General features: G+C 54.7%; 2 protein-coding genes across 4 annotated transcripts; one reads left to right on the top strand and one right to left on the bottom strand.

Annotated features, from left to right (window-relative positions):
• Positions 1-1,031: 1,031 nt before the first annotated feature.
• On the top strand, positions 1,032-1,553 carry PFN3 (profilin 3). Its single transcript, XM_069591788.1, has one exon. It carries the CDS (start codon positions 1,112-1,114, stop codon positions 1,523-1,525), a length of 414 nt encoding a protein of 137 aa, XP_069447889.1. The 5' UTR covers positions 1,032-1,111; the 3' UTR covers positions 1,526-1,553.
• A 1,243-nt stretch (positions 1,554-2,796) lies between these two features.
• SLC34A1 (solute carrier family 34 member 1) lies at positions 2,797-16,291 on the bottom strand. Of its 3 annotated transcripts, XM_069591783.1 has the most exons (14): positions 16,162-16,291; positions 15,096-15,224; positions 14,797-14,946; positions 14,584-14,712; positions 14,370-14,513; positions 13,366-13,477; positions 13,049-13,244; positions 12,871-12,966; positions 6,494-6,563; positions 6,070-6,237; positions 4,723-4,839; positions 4,498-4,622; positions 3,572-3,778; positions 2,797-2,860 (listed from the first exon to the last, which is right to left on the bottom strand). In XM_069591783.1, exons 2-14 carry the CDS (start codon positions 15,202-15,204, stop codon positions 2,813-2,815), a joined length of 1,671 nt encoding a protein of 556 aa, XP_069447884.1. In that variant the 5' UTR covers positions 15,205-15,224; positions 16,162-16,291; the 3' UTR covers positions 2,797-2,812. The 3 variants fall into 3 exon arrangements, with proteins under 3 accessions (XP_069447884.1, XP_069447883.1, XP_069447885.1); XM_069591782.1 differs by having other exon boundaries at positions 2,797-3,778; positions 16,162-16,278; XM_069591784.1 differs by lacking the exons at positions 2,797-2,860; positions 3,572-3,778; positions 4,498-4,622; ... (1 more) ...; positions 6,070-6,237; positions 6,494-6,563 and adding exons at positions 10,359-10,645; positions 12,022-12,139 and having other exon boundaries at positions 16,162-16,278.
• Between the last annotated feature and the right edge of the window lie 259 nt (positions 16,292-16,550).

Here is a 16,550-nt window from a genome sequence, read left to right as displayed (position 1 = left end):
GTCACTTCAGTCGTGTCTGACTCTGCGTGACTCCACAGACACAAGCCCACCAGGCTCCCCCGTCCCTGGGATTCTCCAGGCAAGAACACTGGAGTGGGTTGCCATTTCATTCTACAATGCATGAAAGTGAAAAGTGAAAGTGAAGTCAGTGAAAAGTGAAAGTGAAGTTGCTCAGTCGTGTTCTACTCTTAGCAACCATATGGACTGCAGCCTACATGGCTCTGCCGTCCATGGGATTTTCCAGGCAAAGAGTACTGCCATTGCCTTCTCCGTAGAAGCCCCTTACCCCTGCCCTAATTCTCACTAGGGCAGTGGATCTCGAAGTGTGGTTCCTGGACCCTCAGCAGGGAACTTGTTAGACACGCATTTTCTCTGGCTACATCCCACAGTACAGGATGAAAGAAACTCTGAGTTGGGACCCAGCAATCTATTTAACAGCTTTCTAGGAGATTCTGATACTCCTCATGTCTGAGAACCACATTCTGAGGGTTGAATGGTTATCAGGCCTGAGCGGTCTGGCTGTCCAGACAGGGCACTTTTCTTTTTGTTTTTAAACTCACCAGAGAAGGCAATGGCACCCCACTCCAGTACTCTTGCCTGGAAAATCCCATGGACGGAGGAGCCTGGTAGGCTCCAGTCCATGGGGTCGCTAGCGACTTCACTTTCACTTTTCACTTTCACTCATTGGAGAAGGAACTGGCAACCCACTCCAGTATTCTTGCCTGGAGAATCCCAGGGTCAGGGGAGCCTGGTGGCTGCCGTCAGTGGGGTCGCACAGAGTCGGACACGGCTGAAGCAACTTAGCAGCAGCAGCATGCTGTGCTTGATGGACCATTTAAGTAAGAGCTTTGTTTTCGTTGTTGTTTTAGAGTTATTTTGACTGCTGTGCAATTGCTTCAGGCCAACTTTAAAACCGCATCCGGCGATAGGTACAAACGCGGCCCCACCCCCATCCTGTTCTCCAGCGTAGGCAACCCCTGTGTGGCATCACGGTTACCTCAACGTCATAACCACACCCCTGAATACGTCATAGTGTCCTGGGCATTCTAGGCGCATGGCGCAGCTGGACAACGCAGGATAGTGCGAAGCGAGGGGCGCACTCTGAGCCGGAATGGGCGACTGGAAAGGTTACATCAGTGCAGTGCTTCGGGACCAGCGCATCGATGACGTGGCCATCGTGGGCCACTCGGACAATCGTTGCGTGTGGGCCTCGCGGCCTGGGGGCCTGCTGGCGGCCATCTCACCGCAGGAGGTGGGTGTGCTCACCGGGCCAGACCGGAGCACCTTCCTGCAGGCGGGGCTGTGCGTGGCGGGCCGCCGTTGCTGCGTCATCCGAGACCACCTGCTGGCCGAGGGAGACGGAGTGCTGGACGCGCGCACGAAGGGTCTGGACGGGCGCGCCATCTGCGTGGGCCACACGCCTCGGGCGCTGCTCGTGCTCATGGGCCGGCGGGGCGTGCATGGGGGCATTCTCAACAAGACGATGCACGAGCTGATCCATGGGCTGCGCGTGCAGGGCACCTAGCGGGACAGCTAGCCAGTCCAGAATAAAGTCTGACCTGGGCGTGGCAGACTCACACTCGAGTTGTGAGAGGGTGTGGGGGGAATTGCCGATGAGGAAGGTACTTTACTAGATCCTTGCAGAAGGGTGTCTGGTGAGATTCTTATTATGAGTCCAGACGCTTCCCAGTCTCCTAGGCTCTATCTATCTCAGGACCTCCCATGGGTGCCCTGCCTCTGGACTAACTCCCTAGGCCAGAGTCCCAGGGCCTTGGTGCCTCCCCAGGGTCCCTAGGGACACCCAAGCTGATAAGCGGGTAGCCTCCTCAAACCCTGCAACTCAGACCTGAGTATCCTTTCCCACAAAACTTCCACAAGTCTGTGTGAGACAAACTCTAAAGGAAGTCCCCTCCCCACCCTCCCGCACCACTCCCTAAGCTGGGGCCAATGTACTTCTCACCTCCACCAGCAGGAAGCACTAGCAAGGGCTGTGGATGGGTAACATGATGGGGTTGGTAGCTTGGAAAACAGCTCTCTGGCTTCCAGGCCCTTGCATCCCTCGACAACACTTCAAAGCGGGTGGATGTGGGGGTGGGGAGGCAAGTGTTGTAGACCATCACAACTAGATGTGGGGCCCTACAGTCTTCCTGCCCCTTTGGGGTCCAAAGGCCCCAGAGATGTCCCTGGACTAGAGGGAGGAGCTTTGGCATTGCCCACTCTTTACCTCTCCTTCTGCAGAGCTCTGTTCAGGGGGCCCTGTGGGGGAGGAGGAATTGAAAAACTTTGGTGGGCTTAAATGAAGCCTGGTTTACTGCCCAAAGGCAGAGTATAAAGATGGGAGAGAAAGTGACTGGTCTCTGCCCGCTGCACACTGGGGCCCAGGGCATGGCATTTCTTGCCCGTCTCTACCCTCCCTCTCCTTCCTTCAGTAGCCCTGATGGGCACCCCCACCTGTCACTTGGTTTCTAGAGAACTGATTTTATCTCAGAGTAGGGGAGCGAGACAGGTAGAGAGCAGAGGTCAGCCTGCTGGGGTTGGGAGATAGAGGTGCACAGAGCCCTCCTTCCACTTGCCTTAAGGTAGCCCTCAAGGGGCCTCCAGGGAGTTTGAATTGTGGATTGGATTCATTAGGCAGGGTCAGGAGGATTGTTGGGGAGAGCTTGTTGGCTGGCTTTCCCAGGGCACAGCAGGGTCTCTTTCGGAGGGGAGACAGTACTGCTGAGCCCCAAACCATGATCTGTTCCTCCTCTCCAGATGGAGAACAAGCAGATTTCCAAGTGCACAATGAGAGTTTCATTTCTTTCTTTTCTTTTTAATCAGGCAGTGTTAGGAAGGGCCTTGTAGCGGAGATGCAGAAACCCTGGGTGAGGATGAGGAGAATGGTACCATGGAGGAAGGAAGGTGGCAGGGAGGGGGTGAGAATTCAAGCAATAAATCAGGCACCGACATCTGTGCCCTAGCAAACAGCTGTAGGTCACATACACAGACTCACCCTCACTCCCACCCAGCATAGTCAGAGTTGTGTGTACACAGGGACACAAGTGCAGGCTTCCAAATACATCTGCAAAGGACTCACAATCATACCCAGATACCTTGCAGTTGGCATGCGGCCCCCCCACATGCGCACATACACTCACTCTCAGCCGCACAAGCCGAGACCTCCCAGGACCTGTACAAGCACCGGCACATGCCCAGACGCACCCCTCTGCCCTTCCACCCTGGGCATCTCAGACACAGGCTCCTTCTGGCTCCAGGCAGCCATCTGGGCTGGAGCCTAGAGACGGGTGGCATCGTGGTGATGGGGCATGGCAAGGCGGGGGGAGGGTGTGGCGGGGGGCAGTTCCTCCAGGAAGACCCTGGTGGGCAGTGGGGGTGAGCGTGGCTCAGGCCTGGCGCAGCACAGGGTGGCGCGGGTGATGAGGCGGTCTAGGGGCTTCAGGGAGTGCACCCATAGGGGCAGGAAGTCCCACGTCTGCAGCCACTTGGGCAGGCACCCGGGGCTGTGATGCTGCAGTGCACTGACAAGTACCACGAAGGCCAGCAGGGCCCCGAAGGGTGCGCCCACACCTACCATAGCCCGCCAGCCTGCCATGGAGAGCCCAAACACCATCGAGGGCAGCAGCAGGAAGCACAGGAGGAGGTAGAGGACGGCGAACCAGCGATACTTGGCCGTGCGTTTGCCCAACGCCTTGGCCATGCGGATAGGCAGGCGCGTGCAGGGCACGGGGTACCACAGCAGGATGCCAGAGATGTTGAAGAAGAAGTGGCAGAGGGCAATCTGCAGGGGAGAGAGAAGGCAGAGGGGCGGAGGCAGGCATGGCCCTAGCTCCTGAGTCAGGATTAGATGACGGGACCACCAGCTCTGGGCAGCAGGAAAGTCAGCACTCAGGGCTAGCATGCCCCCAGTGAAACACTGGTACACTTCCGGACCAGTGGGTACATAACTGCCCTAAACGGCCCTAAACTCTCCACATTTCTTCCCACTAAGCCCTTTCTCAGGAATTCCCCAGCAGATCCCATCCATATCCAGGAGCTGAAAGATTCATACTGATTTCTGGTTCAGAAGCCCTGGCCTCCTGAGTGGGCAACATCCTGGCTTATCAGTTACTCCTTTGCTCCTAGAGCAGCAACCCCTTTGCTGTCTGCCTCCCAGTCCTTGATCCCCCAGATGAAGCCAGGCCCCCTCTTAACAGCACCCCTTCCCTAGAGTGTGAATCCCACCGACTCTTGTTCATTGATTGGCATGTGTGCATGCGCACACTCGCTCAGTCATGTCTGACTGTGTTCTCAGTGATGTCTCCCTTACTAGACTCTAAGGTCTTGACGGTGGCACCAGGTATACTTTGCCCATATGATTTTCCATAGAGTCTGGCATAGCAGGTGCCCCCTACTAGGCAGTCAAAAACTGTTTGGTACACACTGTCTACATTGGGTCAGGCTTCAGGTGCCAGTCTTAGCCCTGTCCTCCCTCTGGCAGGGCTCCTCTCCCAAGCTTACCTGGAAAGCGCTGGACAGCTTCTCCCGAGGGCTGGCCAGGGCAGCCAGTATGGCTGTGGTGGTGGTACCGATGTTGGAGCCCAGTGTGAGCGGGTAGGCACGCTCAATGCTGATCACACCGAGGCCTGGGGGCAGAGGAGAGGACATGGGCTCCCCAGCTCCCTCCTTCAGTCCTTTCCCTGCCGGCCCCTCCCCACCCAACCCTGCCTCAGTGTGAGGACTCACCGATGAGCGGGGTGATGGCTGAGGTGAACACGGAACTGCTCTGGACGACAAAGGTCATGCTGGCCCCTACCACCATGGCAAAGTAGCCTGTGGCCCAGGTGAAGGGGGTGGGAAAGTCTGCGAGGAAACCGTCGAGTAGGATCAGTGGGAGGGGATTGAGAGGGGTGGGGACGTTTCTTGGGGAGGAGGTCTCTGATGCCAGCTTCCAAGTGGCACCTTGTCAGTCTCCTCCTCAACTGCGGCAGCTTCTCCTGGTCCTCCTTGATCTTGGATTAAAGACCCTTCTTAGCCTGCTTCCGTCATACTTTTGCTCCATTGTTCCCTCTGCCTGGGATAGCTTCCTCACTCCTAAATATTCATGCTCAGGACTCAGCATGGATATCACTGCCGCTGGAGAGCCCTCCCTGACCCCAGTCCCAATGCAGACTTTGCTTCTCCTTCCTCTGAACTCTCAAAGATCCACAAATGCCCCTTATTCCAGCATTTGTCGTATGGCCTCTGCCCATGCCAGGTGGGGTCCCTAAAGCTCAACATGAGGCTTAAATGAAAGTCAGATGGTGTCACTGCCCAACCCCCCAAGTGCCCCCATAGCCCTGGATAAAGTCCGGGCTCTAAGTGCAGCCTGCAGGGCCCTGTTACCTCGCTGACCTCTCCCTGCCTCTGTCCACCTCACTCACCAAGCTACCACCACAGGGCTGGCCACCTTTCTGTGCCACAAGCCTGCCCAGCCAAGTCCTGCCTCAGAGCCTTTGCATGTACTGTTCCCTCCACTCAAAAAGCTCTTTGGCCATGTCTGACTGCTTCACAGGCAGGTCCCTGCTCAAATGTCACCTCTGCACAGAAGCCACTGACCACCTATCAAAAGCAACTCTTCCATACTCTATTTGCTGTTTTTGCTTTCTGTTTGGCAGTAACTGTTCTCTTTTATCTAAATTTATCCCCCCCTTGATCTTTTTTTTTTTTTTTTTTTTCTGTCTTTCCATGTGTGGTGTGAGCCCCCTGAGGGCAAGAGCCATCTCTGTGAGGCTCACCTCTGTATCCCTCACACCACTCTGTGCTTGGCACACAGAGGGGACTTAATGACCATTTGTTAATTGAATCAAACAATGGCCTCTGGGAATCCCTTTGGAGCCACCTGCTAGAACAGAAGCAGCCACAGATTCCCAGCTTGTCAGCATCTCAGGGACCTCATATATCACCCAGTCCAACCTCTTCTTTGTTCACATGTGGAAACTGAGGCTCAGAGATGGTAGGGCTTTACCCAGATCACACAGTAAGTCAGAGGAAGGATTAACAAGATCCAGAAGGCCCGTCCTGAGGCCTGCCCACCCACTGCTCGGGGCTCACCAGTGTTGATAACCTTCTGAATGACCTTGGCCACCTGGCCCTTGAGCAGAGAGTTGAGCATCTTGACAAGGAGGATGAGACAGGTGCACAGGAGTGCCAGGGAGCCAGCCAGCAGGATGAGCCCCACAGCTAGGTCAGGCAGCCCCGTGTCCACAAAGATGTGGTTGCCTGTGGGGTGGGGGAGTGGTATCAAGCTGCTGCCCCCTCAATCCAGCTCCCAGCCCCCAACCTTTGCCACCCTCTTCAACTCACAGCCTCGTGTTCCTTCGACCTCTACATGAGAGCCTGACCCCAGCCCAGGAGCTATGCTGGCCAACAGCTGTCCTTCTGGGCTGGAAGCAGCAGTGGCCAGGTGGAAGATGGCCTTGCCTCTGCCAGGCTCTTCCCTGCTGGGCTGGACATCTCCCATACTGCGGGTACTCACATTTCTCCAGGGTGGCATTTCTGAGCATCCGGCTGGTGTTGGCCTCTGCCCTGGGCATAGGAGTAGGAACCTAGATTAAGAGGAGAGGTCAGTTCAGTTCAGTTGCTCAGTCGTGTCTGACTCTTTGCAACCCCATGGACTGCAGCACACCAGGCTTCTCTGTCCATCACTGACTCCCAGAGCTTGCTCAAACTCATGTCCATCAAGTTGGTGATGCCATCCAATCCTCTCATTCTCTGTCATCCTCTTCTCCTCCTGCTTTCAATCTTTCCCAGCATCAGAGTATTTTCTAATGAATCAGTTCTTCAAATCAGATGGCCAAAATATTGGAGCTTCAGCTTCTGCATCAATCCTTCCGATGAATATTCAGGACTGATTTCCTTTAGGATCGACTAGTTTGATCTCCTTGCAGTCCAAGGGACTCTCAAGAGTCTTCTCCAACATCTCAGTTCAAAAGCATCAATTCTTCGGCGCTCAGCTTTCTTTATGGCCCAACTCTCACATCCATACATGACTACTGGACAAACCATAACTTTGACTAGGTGAACCTTTGTCAGCAAACTAATGTCTCTGCTTTTTAATATGCTGACTAGGTTGGTCATAGCTTTTCTTCCAAGGAGCAAGCATCTTAATTTCATGGCTGAGATTGACATAGCAAATTTAGGAACATGCATTCTGGGACTGGGGCTAAAATGGGGTTTAGGGAGAGATGGGGGATGGAGAGGATACAGGTGGTCCTTGTGACTGCATGCCCCTGGGTGCTTTGCTTGCCCTCTGTTTCCTCTAGTGATGAAATGGGGGTGAAAACACCTGCCACAGGAGAATCTGGCTGAAGTCCGCCCTCAGTATACTCCATCAACTCACTGATCTGGCTCTCACTGGGGACTGCAGGGGCCTCCTGATCAGATGGTGTCTTGTCCATGCTTCTCCCACCTCTCCTTGGCCCCAGATGCTGCTGGCCATGGCCCACTTCTTCTGAAAACTCTCCCTTTCCCATCTTTTATTGTCAATCCCTGCCTCAGTGCCCGCCTCTTCCCTGCTACCCTTGCCCCATCCTATCCCCTCAGGCATCTAGCCCAAGTTTTGGAGTTTTCAATTCCTTATCCAGAGAGGATGGAGCAGAGGGCCCAGGCCCTATATTTCTTTCCTACCCCACCTAATGTCAGTGAAGAGGAGAGGGTTCCTGGGAAGGTCCCTTAACTCAGAGGGCCCAGGGCCAGGCAGGTAGCCTAGATGAGGGGCTCAGGCTGTGTGTGGAGGTGTTGGGAAGCATCTTGGGCCTAACGGGGCAGCAGCTGCTGAGCTCCAGGCCACTGTCACCATCCAGAGATGCAGCCCAGCTCAGCCAAAGGGCCTGCTTTTAGAAGAGAAACCACAGCTCTGAACATTTAGATAAAATCTCCCAATCTGTAAATGTTGGCAACTGCTTCAAGATGTACTTAATTCTGTGAAGGCCAGTCTGACCTGGGAACCACTCCTTTGTAGCCTGCTTGAGTTAGGAATTTTTTTTCTCTTGGCACAGCTTGTAGGATCTTAGTTCCCTGACCAGAAAGCGAACCCAAGCCCTCAGCAGTGCAAGTGTGGAGTTCTAACCCTTGGACTGCCAGGGAATTCCCTAAGGAGTTCTTTTTAAAAAATGCAACCTGAGGCTCCTTACCTTTCCCCCAGCGTCCTGTCAGTGAAAGGAGAAAGTGGGCCAGGCTTGGCTGCAGAAAAGCCATGTCACGAAGGACGACTTGGGTCCTGGAAAGGGGTGGTAACTCCTTGGGCCCCCAGCAAAATGCAAGAACCACAGCGTCTGTCACCACATTCTGCCACCTGTGGGAGCTGATATAGACCCTGGTCCCATTCTCCCTAGGGGGTCAGCAGCTCACCCCTCTCTGACCTCCCTGGGTGCAGGGGGGAGGGCCTCAAGTGGGATATGGCACTTGGATTTACAGCTCCTTTGTGTTTTATTCTAAATTGTGTAATTTTAAAAGATGTATGTTAGAGATGGTCTTCCCTGGTGGCTCAGATGATAAAGAATCTGCCTGCAGTATGGGACATCAGGGTTTGATCCCTGGGTTAGAAAGATCCCTTAGAGAAGGAATTGGCAACCCAATCCAGTATTCTTGTCTGGAGAATTCCATGAACAGAAGAGCCTGGTGGGCTAGAGCCCATGCGGTTTGCAAAGAGTCAGACAAGACTGAGTGACTAACACACGCTTGTTAGAGATAAGAACTGTTCATGGCACATGACTTTAAATCGGGGCTTATTTTAGTGGCATGTACTCCCTTGAGTGGGACAGCACACTCATTTGTGCACCCATACCAGAGCCCTGCGTCACCTCCAAGCCTCGGCCATAACCAGAGGCTGAGAAATCAGAGAAAATGGTCTCTGATGGGCTTGATTGCAAAAGCTGGCTGGAAAAGCGATGGTAACTGGGAGGGAGCCAGGTGTTTGCTACCAGGCAGATCTGAGTTCAGTCCTGCTTTTTATCCTAACTATCTTGCGCAGGTCATGCCACCTCACTGAGCCTGTTTTCTCTAAAGCAGGATAAGAAAAGAACTGCGCTCAAACACCAGCTGAGCACTCCCTGCTGTGTGACACTGGACCAAACACGAAACCTCTCTGAGCCTCGGTTTCCTTGCCTGCAGCGTGCAGTCCATAATGCAGCCCACTTCTCCCCAGGGGCTAGTTGTGAGAAATCTGGAAAAATAAAGTGTGGAATTCATGTGCCTGAAGAGACAACCCGAACTAAGGAGACCTCTGGCAACTGAAAATGTGAAAGTGTTAGCTGCTCAGTCATGTCCGACTCTTTGTGAGCTCATGGATGGTAGCCCGCCAGGCTCCTCTGTCCATGGGATTCTCCAGGCAAGAATACTGGAGTGGGTTGCTGTTTCCTTCTCCAGAGGATCTTCCCAAGCCAGGGATTGAACCCAGGTCTCCCGCATTGCAGGCAGACTTTTCGCCATCTGAGCCACCAGATTAGGTTCACAGAGGGATGTGAGCTCCAAGAATTCTCCCCCACCACCCTGGCGGGGGGCGGGCAGGGAAATAGCCGCAGTGTTTGGCCTGTACTGTAGCCTCTCCTCCAGGAGAAGGGGTGTTCTAGGGTCTTTCTTTGGAGAAGGAAATGGCAACCCACTCCAGTGTTCTTGCCTGGAGAATCCCAGGGAAGGAGGAGCGTGGTGGGCTGCTGTCTATGGGGTCGCACAGAGTCGGACACGACTGAAGTGACTTAGCAGCAGCAGCAGCAGCAGCAGGGTCTTTGTTTTCCCGGAAGCAGAGCGTGAGTGCTGTGCTAGTGGCACCATCTGGTGGCAAAGAGGAGAATTCATTTCTACAGCCCTACCTATCACCCCTGGAGGGTCTCCAAGTGGCTGTGGTCACCTGCTGGCATTCATGCCCAACAGGCAGAGTGGGCAATGGACACATATGGTAGGATATACGTCTGAAAGAGAAGTTGAAATGGAGATTCAGGGGTGTGGGGTGTAGTTTACGCCAGGACTTTGGTCCCCCCTCAGTTGCGTAGCCTTGGACAAACCTGTCTGAGCCTGTTTAAAATGGGGTTGTGAGGGACTTTCCTGGTCCAGTGGTTAAGAATCTACCTGCCAAGGTAGGGGACACAGGTTGGGTCCCTGGTCCTGGAACTAAGATCCCATGTGCTGCAAAGCAACTAAGCTTCTGCATCACAACTACTGAGCTCTTGAGCTACAACTACTGAGCTCTCGAGTTACAACTACTGAAGCCCGGTGCACCTAGAGGCCATGCCCTGCAACAGGAGAAGCCACCACAGTGAGCAGCCCACAGGCCACAATTAGAGAGTAGCCCCCACTCACCGCAACTCGAGAGAGCCCACGTGCAGCAACAAAGACCCACCGCAGCCAAAAGAAAATACATTTTTTAAAATGGGGTTGTGATAATCCCTGCCTCCCAGGTTGCAAGTCTTTGGAAGAAACTTCTTTCATCCATGCATGTAGGGTTGACAACCCACAGGGTGACCAAACAGGAAGGTAATTCCCAGGACAGTGGCAGGACCCCCTGAGCATCAAGAGTTGTTGGAATACCAACTCTGGCTTTTTCTTTCACCATCTGGAAAATCCCAGACTGCCGATCACATAGGTGCCCTGGAGGCTGGCTCAGGCGAGGTTGGGCCTGGCTTGGTGAAAGCTGGAGGCAGTGAGAACAGGTCAGGAGGGGCCACAGGGAGACTCAGTGGCCAAAGGAAAAATGTGTAGAAGGGGCTGCCATGGCTCATGATTGTGAACCACTTTCTTGAGGGGACTGTCCCAGAGAGAGGGCCGGGACCAGGAGCTTACCTCCCACCCCCCGCCACTCTCCAGGCCAAGGAAATTCTATCTGGACCCTGCTGCCGAGGAAAGGTTTCCCCAGGAGGGCTGGGATGAGAAACCAGTGCACGGGCGAGTGGTAGCGGGAGCCGTGGAGGAACGTGTGAAGACAGGGAACCGGGCAGCTCGCTTAGGTCGCTGGACCTCAGGTTCTAGGTGGACCATGCCCGCCTCACCAGCATCACTGGGAGTTCCATCGCGTGAGGGCCCCGTCTGCATCCTGCAAAGGGAGACTGGCCGAACGCGGCTGCAGGTGGGTGGCAGGGATTTCAGTGAGCGAGGATCTCCTTTCCACAGCTCGCTTTTTGATCAAAGTGTGTGACTCTGGTCTTTCAGTGTTTGCAGTGAAGCAGAGGGGATTTTAGTGATTCAGAGAGCTTGGAGAGTGCCCAGAGTGCTTGTGAGAAGGAGAGATGTGTTAGTGGGGTCATAAAGCCACTGCAAAAGCTGTCCGCATGGGCTTTTTGATATCGAACTGCCTTGAACACTCAGCACTGAGCTGGAGCTGTGTGCCACTCAGATGCAAAGGAAGCTTGCAGGGCTGGTTGAAAGAATGTTCTCTGTTCATGCTGGGATAAAGTCCGGGAACATCAAGTAGGGAGTGAAGGAGCTGTGCTGTTTCCTCGTCTTTCTTTCTCGATGGTGTTACTTCTTGTATGTCATAATCAAGGGGAAGTAGATACTATGGATTATGGTTTTGATGAATCATTTTCCTTTTTTGATGGCTGAATGAGAAAGTGCAGTAATTGCCTGCTTCCTTGTTAGCCTGGTGTGATGGCTAGTCAATGAGTGTCCAACTGATCCAAACGGAGCCTCATCCCAGGCGTGACAAGCCAGGAAACAGCAGGAAGAACACACAGAACAAGGAGACACAGGCCTGCTACAGTCTCCAGCACACGGAGCCCAGTATCAGTACGAGTGGCTGTGTGTCTCCAGTGAGGTCTCCATGGCCTGCTTGTCCTGCTCCTGGGCCGGTTCCCTGTTGGTCCTGGTTTTCCCAGACATCCTTCTAGCACTCTCTCCCTGACCTCCTCTGCACATTACCTCGGCCCTCAAACACAACAGAGCTGTCACTAAACAACTCCCTAGATCCCGATGGGAAGAGAAGCCCTAGACTGCAAGACCTATGCTCAGGGCCCTGAAGCAGTAGAACAAGCTCTAAAGGGTTTCTTAGCCTCTTGGAGCCTATTTCTTTACCTGTGAAACCGCAGGGTTGAGCCAGATCAGTGGTTCTTCAACTAGTGGGCTTGTTGAAATGTAGACTGCTGGACTCCACCAGATTTCTTTTTTCTAATTTAGTGGGTCTAGGAAAGGGCTGGAGAAGGAAATGGCAACCCACTCCAGTGTTCTTGCCTGGAGAATCCCAGGGATGGGGGAGCCTCGTGGGCTGCCGTCTATGGGGTCGGAGTCGGACACGACTGAAGTGACTTAGCATCAGTAGCAGGAAAGGGCCAGATACTTTGCCTCTCTAGCGAGTTCCCAGGTGGTAGGTGTGCCGTTGGCCCACACTTTGAGAACTGATCTTTAGGCTAATTCAAATGACATGCTAACTCTGATTAGCAAGGGCTGTCTGAAGCCGGTGTGAGGCTGGGAAGGTGTAGTAATATCTGCCACAGGTGCAGTATCACAGCAAAAGTGCCCCCTACTTGTCCTCCCAAGCTAAAGGATGCCAAGGTCTCTACTGCTGCTAAGTTGCTTCAGTCGTGTCCAACTCTGTGCGACCCCATAGATGGCAGCCCATCAGGCTCCCCTGTCCCTGGGATTCTCCAGGCAAGAACACTGGAGTGGGTTGCCATTTCCTTCTCTAATGCATGAAAGTGATAAGTGAAAGTGAAGTTGCTCAGTTGTGTTTGACTCTTCGCGACCCCATGGACTGCAGCCTACCAGGCTCCTCCGTCCATGGGATTTTCCAGGCAATAGTACTGGAGTGGGGTGCCATTGCCTTCTCTGGCCAAGGTCTCTACGGAGCTTTTAAACAGACCATGATGCTAGCAGTCAGCTGTCTGAAGAGGGAGTCTTCTCACCAAGGCTGGACCCAGTACTCACCTCTGTGGGGTCTGGGTAACACCAAACCCGGATGAGGCTGTGATTTCTCAGGGACTCGTCCCCCGAGGCAAGGCTGGTAATCACAGACTTGTCCAGCTGTGGGCAGTGTGAGCAGTGGGTGTGAGGGTGAGGTCCTACAATCCCCCGGGCCCCTACCCCACACCCGCTGTGCCTCTACCTGGATGATGAGCTTAGTGAAGGGCTCCGTGATGATCTTGAGCAGGTCAGGGGCGTCGCGGCCACCACGGATGTTGAAGGAAGCCACCACAAGTCGAGTGATGTGGTGCAGGTACCCCGTGGCAGCCTCTAGGGGCAGCAGCACCAGAACTGACAGCCAGTTAAAGCAGTCGTGTACGGTGGCCCCCGCAAAGGCCCTGGGCAGGGAGGGCAGGTTGCAGGGCAGGCTGGAGCCAGGGGACGCTCAGACTAGGGGCTCCTGGCATGAGGGACCACCCTCCCCCAACAAGGACAGGCCCCTCACCACTCCCCCCTCACCGCCGGAAGTCAGTTCTGTCTCCCGCCTGCATCAAGGCCACGATAGTGTTGGTGACAGAGGTGCCGATGTTGGAGCCCATGATGATGGGGATGGCAGAGCTCACCTCCAGCACTGGTAGAAGGAGGCAGGAGCTGGGAGGGGCGGCCACCCAACTCCTGCCCTGACAGTTCCTCCTGTCAGACCCGCTGCCCACATCCCTGCCTCAGCAGGCATTCCTGCCACGCTGCTGACTCTGCTCAGCCTTGGCATCACAGGCACGAGGGCCATGTGCTGTGTGCATGTGTGTGAACTGACGTTCACATATGCGTACTGCCCCTGCGGATATGTGACTATGTGTGGGTGCGTGTCTATTAGGGCACGGGTCCTATGTGCAATTGTGCCTCTGTGCTTGTGTGTGCACATATGTACACGAGTGTGACGTCAGTTTCATGTCAGCTTGGCTAGTACCCAGTTACTCAATGCAGCTCTGATCTAGATGTTGCTGTGATTTCCATCAACAATCAGTTGACCTTAGGAAATGAAATTAATCTCAGTATTCTGGGTGGGCCTCATCCAGTGAGATGAAAGGCCCCAACAGCAAAACTGAGGCTTCCCTGGGGAGGAAATTCCACCTGTGCCCTGCGGTATCGGCTTTTGCCTTGAGTTCTGGCCTGCCCAGCCTGCCTCGCAATCAGACAGTCAGTTCCTTGCGATAAATCGTAGATGTCTCTGTATCTCCTGCAGGTTCTGTTTCTCTGATTCCTCTGGTTCTGTTCTCCCAACTGATGGAACGAGTGACTGTGTGGCGACATGGAGGTGAGCCTTCCTGGGCCTGTGCTCCCCACTTGCCACCCTTCCCGGCTCCTGGGCACCCCTCCTGGCTGAAACTCAAGGCCACGCTTTGGAGAGTAGAGTGGGAGATGCCAGCACTGCCCATTGTCCTCTGCCCCATCTCCTGCTCTTCCCACCCAGAGCCCCAGGTCCAGCATCGACCACCGCCCGCGACCCTGGGGGGCCAACTCACGGCCGGAGGAGACCATGCTGACCACAATGGACGTGGAGGTGCTTGAGCTCTGTACCAGCACAGTCACCAGGATCCCCACCACCAGGCCCGCCACCGGGTTGGACAGGATGGCGTTGTCCTTGAAGATGTCGCCAGCCACCTTCCCTGCGGAACATAAGCCAGCATTGCCGAGACGCTTCGGGCCCCTTCCCTGGCCCCCTCCCCTCTGCCCTACCTCCAGCCAGCTGGAAGGCTGAGCTGAGCACGTCCAGGGAGCAGACGAAGAGGTAGAGGAAGGAAAGCATCAGTGGCACCTTGAGGAGTGTCACACCAGCCCGGCGCAGCTTCTGGATCAATCCAGGTTCTGGAGATGGTCCGTCATGAGTGCAGGGGCTAGAGAGTTCTGCCAATGACTGCCAACACCCCCGCCACCCCAACCCAGGCCCACCTGGCTTCCGCTCATCCTCCAGGGCCAGCTTGGCAGGCAGTGGGTCATGGTGCTCCACAACCTCCCCGTAGGGGCAGCCATGCTCTGGGAGGGCCATGGGGCCCACGCTCGGGAAGCCATAGGCCGAGGTCCCTGGAATCCTGTGCAAGACTGGGGAACGAGGCTGATCAGGATTTCCCTGAGGCCTCATGTCCCAGGGAGGGTTGGAGAGGTTGGGCAGAGGGCTAGAGGCCTCCCTCCGGGGTGGGACCATATGCAACAGAGGACAAACAGGGTCCAGGGGTGGGAGTAGCACTCACCCTGTGGGCTGGGCACGTAGGCAAAGGCCGCTCCATGCATCATGTGCCCCCCACGGACTGGGAGTGGGGAGACAGCCCGGCCCCCCAGATTCTCTCCGTAAGATATCATCTCAAGTGCACACTGTGGGCCTGCGCATCAGAGGCATAGCAACACTGAGTGACAACTGCTGTGTCCTGGAAACTGACACACACTCACACACTCATCCCCCTACATCCACACCCATATACTCACTTGCACAAACGCCCATGGTGTGTGATCCCGAACACACCCCCAGCGAAGCACACCCTCCACCACCACACACACCCAAAGAGGCACACAGGTGCTCAGCACAGATTTTGAGATTCATTCATTCATTCAGCAAGTATTTATTGAGCATCTACTCTTTCTCAGGCACTGAGCTCGATGCTGGAGTACAGCTAGCTAAATACAGATACAGCTTCTGCCCCCAGGAAGCTCAAAGTCTAGCAGAGAAACAGATGTCAATGAAATAATCCCTCAGATCGATGGAATGTGGCAACAGGAACAAGCATTCTAATGACAGGGGAAGGTACCACCAGAGGTGTCCCAGAGGTACACCCTCACAAGTGAACTTCTTTCCCTATCCATCCGTATCCTTCCCGGCCCCGCCCCAGCAATAAACAAACACTGATGGGACTTTCTGCCATGTATGAGGCTCAAACCAGGACTGGTTGAGTTAAGGAGGGTCCCCACCCTGACCCCAAGTCTGGGAAGTCTCCAATTTGCTTTAGGACCCCTTGAACTGCCCCAGGAGTTCTTGGTGGCTGTTGGGGTGGGAGTACCCCCATCTACTTCAGCACCCCCACCCCCCACCCCCAACCTTATTCCAAGGGTCCTGACTGTTGGGGTTGGAGACCATGCAGAGCTGAATTCCAAGCCTTGGAAGAGCATGAGTCCATTCTGCAGACTCTGAGGCAGTGAGCCAGGCTGGGCTGGGACTGAGATGTTAGAGGGGATGGGAAATGGGAGCACAGTAAGGACAGGGGCAATGGGCCCATTTTCTGCTAAGATAGGGATGGGATTGGGATGTGGGGACTCTGGACTCACCTTGGTGTTCTGTGTTTCAGCTCCTGCCCAGCAGCTCAGGAAAGCCCTAGGAGCCTGAGGAGAACCTGGCTTTATACCTTTGGGTCAAGGGCAAAGTCCCTAGAATCCTAGCTTCTCTCCCCTCTTCCCCAATTAACTTCATCCTGGAGATTCCTCCTGGTTAATTGCTAATCGTCAGCTCTGCAGGGGGAGTCTGTGGATAGGCTCTTTCCTCTCCCACACAGATACCCAGCCTGAGCTGTGACTCAGAACCAGCAAGGAGGGCACAGATGGTCCCGTGTCCCTAGGCAGAGACCCTGATGCCACTCAGGCACCTCATTCCCAGAGTCCCCAGAGATGCCATGGCTCTGGCCTCTTTCCCTCATTCTTGGCCTGACTGTACTCCCTAG

The sequence above is a fragment of the Ovis canadensis genome, chromosome 5 (assembly GCF_042477335.2).
Source record: "Ovis canadensis isolate MfBH-ARS-UI-01 breed Bighorn chromosome 5, ARS-UI_OviCan_v2, whole genome shotgun sequence".
Taxonomy (NCBI): Eukaryota; Metazoa; Chordata; class Mammalia; order Artiodactyla; family Bovidae; genus Ovis; species Ovis canadensis.
Note: the sequence above shows the minus strand (reverse complement) of the source record. Positions and strands in the feature narration are given on the sequence as shown.

Excerpts from the sequence above, each read along its gene's own strand:
- PFN3 (XM_069591788.1), top strand. The coding sequence starts at position 1,112 with ATGGGCGACTGGAAAGGTTACATCAGTGCAGTGCTTCGGGACCAGCGC.
- SLC34A1 (XM_069591782.1), bottom strand. The coding sequence starts at position 15,204 with ATGATATCTTACGGAGAGAATCTGGGGGGCCGGGCTGTCTCCCCACTC. Across the intron at positions 13,245-13,365 it reads GACAGAACTGACTTCCGGCG|GGCCTTTGCGGGGGCCACCG; the intron begins GTGAGGGGGGAG and ends CTCCCTGCCCAG. Across the intron at positions 3,779-4,497 it reads AGCTGTCCAGCGCTTTCCAG|ATTGCCCTCTGCCACTTCTT; the intron begins GTAAGCTTGGGA and ends TCTCCCCTGCAG.